This window comes from Morone saxatilis, unplaced genomic scaffold, assembly GCF_004916995.1.
Source record: "Morone saxatilis isolate NCDOM2014 unplaced genomic scaffold, NCSU_SB_2.0 Contig12, whole genome shotgun sequence".
Lineage (NCBI taxonomy): Eukaryota > Metazoa > Chordata > Actinopteri > Moronidae > Morone > Morone saxatilis.
Genome location: NW_023339674.1, coordinates 19,737,216 through 19,743,348, shown reverse-complemented (window position 1 = coordinate 19,743,348; position 6,133 = coordinate 19,737,216). Strand labels below are relative to the sequence as shown.

The following is a 6,133-nucleotide window of genomic DNA, read 5'->3' as shown; positions in this document are numbered from 1 at the left end:
AGACAGCAAGTCCTTGACAGAGGGAGCAGGCAGGCCGGTCAGAAAGCGCCACTGATCAAATAGGCCCATTTTCCTCCAGGCTGCTCTGCACTCGACGGAGAGTTCCTTCAATAATGATATATCAGATTGAAGATAGACATCCATGTCTGACCAAAACTGCTCTGAAATGAAAAGCTGAGCAAAGGGCTGTCAGAGTCAAAGTGGTAATTTTTTCACAATTAGCATATTATCCAGTCACTCTGTCCAATGATTTAGCTGTTATGACAATTTAGTTTTCTTTATTATCTCAGTACGGCAATGTCAGTATGTCTGTCTGTCCTCCTCCAGACTGAAATATCAAAAACAACTATTGGATGGGTTGTCATGAAATTTAGTACAGACCTTCAACATTTCCCTGAGAGAATAAATCCTACGGACTTTGGTGATCTGAATATACTGACAGTGGATCCAGACTATTCCTCTATTGCCACCATGGGGTTGATGTTTTAGTTTTTTTGTGAAATATCTCAACATCTATTAGATGGATCACCTTAAAATATGGTGCAGATATTCATGTTCTCCTCACAATGATTTGTAATAACTAACTGATCCTCTGATATTCCCATCAGCCTTAGCTATACATTGTGTTTTGGGGTAATTAGCCTACTCAATGTTAGCATACTAATATGCTGAACATGGTAAACATTACATCTGCTAAATTATCAGCATGTTTTTTTGGTATTGTAATTAATTAGCATTTAGGTCAAAGAACCGTTGGCTGTAGACTCTTAGACTAAAATGTTTTTAGGTTACAAATTTAATATTATTAGCTTACTCTGTTGGTTTATGATTAACAGGCCCAGAATCCTACATTGGACAATAACTTTTTCTGCATGTGAAACCATAATATGAAGCCAAGCATCACAGTTTGCATGTCAGTAAGTTGTGACAAGCAAACTGAGTCTTCACTTGAAGACTTATTTTCCCTTCTCAGATTGTAACAATGAACCACAATTAAACTTCATTGTGTGGCAGAACGTTTTTATTATTTCCTACCCTGATAATGATGAAATAACCCCTTGAAATCAACAACTTATATGAGTCCAGACCCCAGGTAAACTACTACTTTAAAGGTGGGGAAATACGCAATCTCATTCCTGTACACTAAATATGAAGCTAGAGCTTAGCACAAATACTAGAGACTGAGGTAAACCACTAGCAAAAATCAAGTTATATAACCTCCTTAAGAAACATCAAATTGTCCTTTTTATACTTTTGTTTTTGTAGCCTACCGATTAAAGCTGTAGTATATGAAAAAGTTGTTTTTATAGACGTTACCTACTGCAGCTTTAAATAAATTAATTTATAACCAGGTTCAGCAACAAAGACTGTGCCTCAAATGCATCACATTTCAACACAAAAAGTATTTAAGCACACCTTATCCGTTCACTCCTGCTTTGACTCAGTCTTCACATCCCTTCACCCCAAACCCTTTCTTTTTCTTTTTTTTTCTTTCTCCCCTTCCCCTTTCGCCGTTGTTCAAATACAGGATCCACTGAGCTCTAACTTCTTACAGCAAAGAAGAGACGGCTTCCCCTCTCTGATTCTCAACTCTCACATGGTCATCTCCAAACTCCTCCATCCATCCATCCGTCCACCACCCTGATTCCCCCTTCATCCCTCAACCCTCTCCCCATCACTTCATCCCTCATTCATTCATCTTTATCGATTATACGCAATAAACCATTCTAATTCCATATCCTCATTTTGTTAGAGAAACATGTTAATTGGTCAGCTTTGGAGGTGCTCTTCATGCTTAGCTAACTGGCTACTGGCTGTGGATTCATATTTACCATTCAAACGAGAGTGGTATCCATCTTCTCCTCTAATGCTTGGCAAGAAAGCCAAGAAATGTATTCCCCAAAACTATTCATTTAAATCTCCATTTCATAACATCTGGGGATGGCTCAGTGGTTTTAATGACATTGCTACTGAAAGACGAATGACCTCTATTTGACCCTTTGAAGGAATCAGGCTTGAAATGCATCTGCTGGTATACTATATGCAAAATGTGCTGCTGGTAATAAATGATCAGTAATTGTACTAATGTTTGAACCTCTATACTTATTACTTTAATTATACCTAATCATTCCTATAGCCATTTATTCATATTTCTGACATGCATAGCAACATGGCATGGCAAATCTATGGTTGGTATGGCAACTATAACTTGACATTACAATACAATATATCTTAATTGAACCATTAACTGCTTTTGTTAATTGTAAGACAGCAGGGAGACACTGCAGCCAGTCAAAGTCCTGTCAGCCTCCTTCCAAGTCTATCTGATGTTCAGACAAAAAAGTGACGCACATAAAAGTGGACAGCTGAACCTGTGACCCCTCTTCCTTCCCAAATTAAAATTTGAGTATAGCAAAAAATTAATAACTGAGAGCACACACAATCCAATTTGAATGCATTGTGTTGTCGACAAGCCGCTGGGGGACAGAATGAGCAGAAATTAGCCACTGGACCACACGAGATAAGGCCTGTTAAATCTGTGCATGGCTAAGAGGATGCTGCTTTCAGTCAAGATTATGATTGACTTGTTTTTATACACACACACACACACACACACACACACACACACACACACGGAGAGAGAGAGAGAGAAAGAACACCTATTCCTTGTCCTTATCTTTATTTATTTTGAATGTCTCTGGCCGGACGGGGCTCGTACTCTGGAGTCTTCTTTCTCAAGAGAGCGAAACCTGGTGACGTCACCCTTGCAAACCCTCAATGCCAATTCACAACACAACCCCACACAAACACAACACACAACACTACTGTGTGCGCGTGTGTGTGTTGCGCGCGGAGCGCAGTGTGTGCGCATGGAGACGCGGGAGAGGGAGAGCGCGCAGAGAGTACACTACAGCGCAGCGGAGAGCCACAGTCACACAGAGCAGCGAGAGCGCAGTGGAAGGACGCACTTTCCATCGCGCTCCTGGTCAAAACAGAGCTGGCTGCTGAGAGTGGTGTGCCACCAGACCACAGACCCACACACACACACACAGACAGAAGACAACACACAACATGATTTCGGGAGTCTACGTCCAGGATTGAAAGATTTTGCGCAAAGGCATGGCATTTGTTTGGAATAGTAAAATAAACAATGCACTCTGCTGGCGACAACTACATTCACGAAGATGATTCACCGAGGGGTGATGGACAACATTCAGTGCTTCTTGTGGTCTTCTCACGCGGGACAAAGTCCGGTAGCTGCACGATTCTCACCCACAGAGCGATAGCGTCTTCTCGTACCTTCGGAATATTGTGTCTGTGGCACATGCGTGGCGCGCCAGAGTGCGTGTGAGTGACTGACCGATAGTCTTTCTGAGAAAGAAAGAGAGGCTGGATATAAACAGCAGCCAGGCTTTCAGGCAGCGACAGCCAGGCACTCAGAGCAGCCATCTCGCCTCTCTCTCAGCTCCTCAGACCCATGCAGGATGCCCGGAGAGCGCCGGGGAGTCCTGGTCCAGCTCAGCCCGAGTTCATGACGCTCTGGGCGGCCTCGTCATGCGTCTCTTGCCCGAGCCCAGCGCCCAGTCCCTCCGGCTCCTGTTCCTCTTTATCTTCGTGATGGGGGTGACCCCTTCCCCGGCTCTCACAGCCGGCTGCCCAGACAGATGCGTGTGCGACGACCAGTTGGTGGTCCAGTGCGCCGGGCAGGAGCTCACCCAGTTCCCCAATGACCTGCCCCTGGCAACCCGGCAGCTCATCATCTCCAACAACCGCATCGTGGACCTTCCGGCGTTGCAGCTCAACTACCTGTCCGATCTGGTCTATCTGGACTGCAGCAACAACTCTCTGACCGAGATCTCAGAGTCCACCTTCGGGAATTTGCGGAAACTCGCCTACCTGGACTTGTCGTTCAACACCCTGCTGCAGATCGAGGACCGGACTTTCGGGCCACTGGCGTCTCTGGTGATGCTCCGGCTGACGGATAATCCGAGTCTGGGGGAGATCCACCCGGACGCCTTCTCGGAGAACATGGCTCTGCAGGTGCTGGATGTGAGCCGGAACAACCTGACGGCCCTCAACATCAGCAGCCTGATCGCCCTGCCCGCTCTGAGATCTCTGGGGCTCAGCGGCAACCCCTGGAGCTGCGACTGTGACACGGAGGACCTCTGCCTGTGGGTGCAGATAGAGGGCTTCAAGTTCCAAGGTGAGGATGGATGGAGTCAGAAAGATGTTCAACACATAGTTTTCAATCCCAACAAGTACACACACGAACATTTAGGATGATCTAAACCGTTAAAAAAGGGGGGGATTCCCCTTTTAAATGACCATTAAAGCCTTTTTATGGCAGTGGCAACTCCCAATAATAATAAAAATTGAAATGTCCTGCCTGCGTCGTTTGCCAGAAATGAGCCTGTAAGCTCTCTGCCGTGTTCCTGTTCAGGTGGCAGCAGTCAGACCTCTTGCAGGTGGTCTCTTGTTTGTTTGGCTCCAGAAGCGGGATCCTCTTGCTGGCCAGTTTCCTGGCAAGTAAATAAACCGTTCCCCTGCTGAAACTATGAGCCAAAGACTCTCCAAGGTCTTATCATTTGTTATTGTCACATCAGTTAATTTAGATAATTTGATTGTGGGCGCTTGGTCAATTTAGTCCCTGATGGTGGGCTACTTATTGCATTACTGCTCTCCCTTTATTTTGTGGATATGTATGCACACACACTTCCATGTGCAGTCATGTGCGCAGATGCAAACGCTATCTCTCTCTCTAAGGCACACTCAAACTTCAGAGCTAATGGTTTGACCTCAGAGTCAGAGCAATCTGAAGATTTGGTCCCCCTGCTCCTCTCAGCAACACAATCCCCTCAAACTGCCCTTCACGTCTCAATAATGTCTCGAGTTTACCCCAACAAATCAGCAGGTTTGTGCTACAGTTACTTAGAGACAGCGGGGAATTGAATAAGAGCGACCCAAGAAATCAATAGTGGCCCTTGCGACCTTCTCAGTGAGGGCAAGCTCCGGTGATCTCTGCTCACACCTTTTAATTGAGCTTAGCTCTAAGCAGGTGAACCAGGTTTGGGCTTGTAACAATGTGGCCTTGCTTATAATAGCTGTCAGTGTAGATCCCATTGATCTTATTAAACTGTCTTCCTGTGTCCTGAAGGCAGAGATAATGACGAGAGGATGATTGTGTCCTTTTGTACCTGTTTTTTTCTGGCTAGCCCCTCTGCACACGCCACAACACACACATCACACAACACACCACACCACACACACACACACAGCATGCACCTGGCTGTGCTGGTGCTCCCACCGTCGTATGCTTTGGCCCCTTCAGTCCAGATGGTTAATGATGGTGCTCAAAAAAGCTGGACTCCTATGCTCCCATTAAGGACAGCGTGTATATGTGTGGTGTTTGTGTGCAAGTGACTCACTCCACTTAAGTGTGTGTGAGTCAGTGTGTGATCTGGGGATTAGGGGAGACCCTAAAGCCGGTGTCTGTGGGAAACAGGAATAAGACTAAGGGACAAGGAGCCTGAGAGGAAGGCCACTTGAAGACAGCAGCTCCCCAAAGTTGTTATCCACCTTCGGTTACACACCACGCTGAAGTACACTCAAAAACTGGCACACACAGGCACACACACTCATTTCACGCGTGGCTCGCCCCACCTTGACCTCATACATGACTCTGTTTAATTGGTTTACACTGTAGCTGTTTAATTGCGTAATATCCTGGAGTTCTATTCAGAGCGGCCAACCATCCCCACCTGCTTGCGTTCAGCAGGCCGGCCTGGAGGGAGAGTCGCAGCGGTGCTGTTCCGCTGAGGTGGGACCTCACTTAACATGAGTAAGTATTGTCACCGGGGCTAGTCGCGCGATTGTGTTATTAAACTTTTTGAAGTGTGGCGTGGAGAGTAGACGCACACCACAACTTGTAGTAATAGTTTATTGCAGTCTGGGTATGTTTGCCGGTCTAACTCAGGTAGGTGATGGCTATGGGGGCCTGAAAACAGACCTCGTTTCAGCGTTGGCCATGTTGCGCCAACAGCCAGAGCTGTGGGTGTGTTGTGTTGTGTCACTTACGTTACTGAAAAGCCGCTTCTCGTCTTTTTTGCCAAATGTTGGCTGTGGCGAGATAAAA

General features: G+C 46.0%; 1 protein-coding gene across 1 annotated transcript in view; it reads left to right on the top strand.

Annotated features, from left to right (window-relative positions):
- The first annotated feature begins 3,484 nt into the window (after positions 1 to 3,484).
- Positions 3,485 to 6,133, top strand: part of LOC118321433 (leucine-rich repeat-containing protein 52-like) — a 13,637-nt gene continuing 10,988 nt past the window's right edge. The window contains exon 1 of the mRNA XM_035652750.1: positions 3,485 to 4,204. Coding sequence (XP_035508643.1) covers positions 3,556 to 4,204 — 649 coding nt within the window. The 5' untranslated portion in view covers positions 3,485 to 3,555. The remainder of the gene's footprint in view (positions 4,205 to 6,133) is intronic.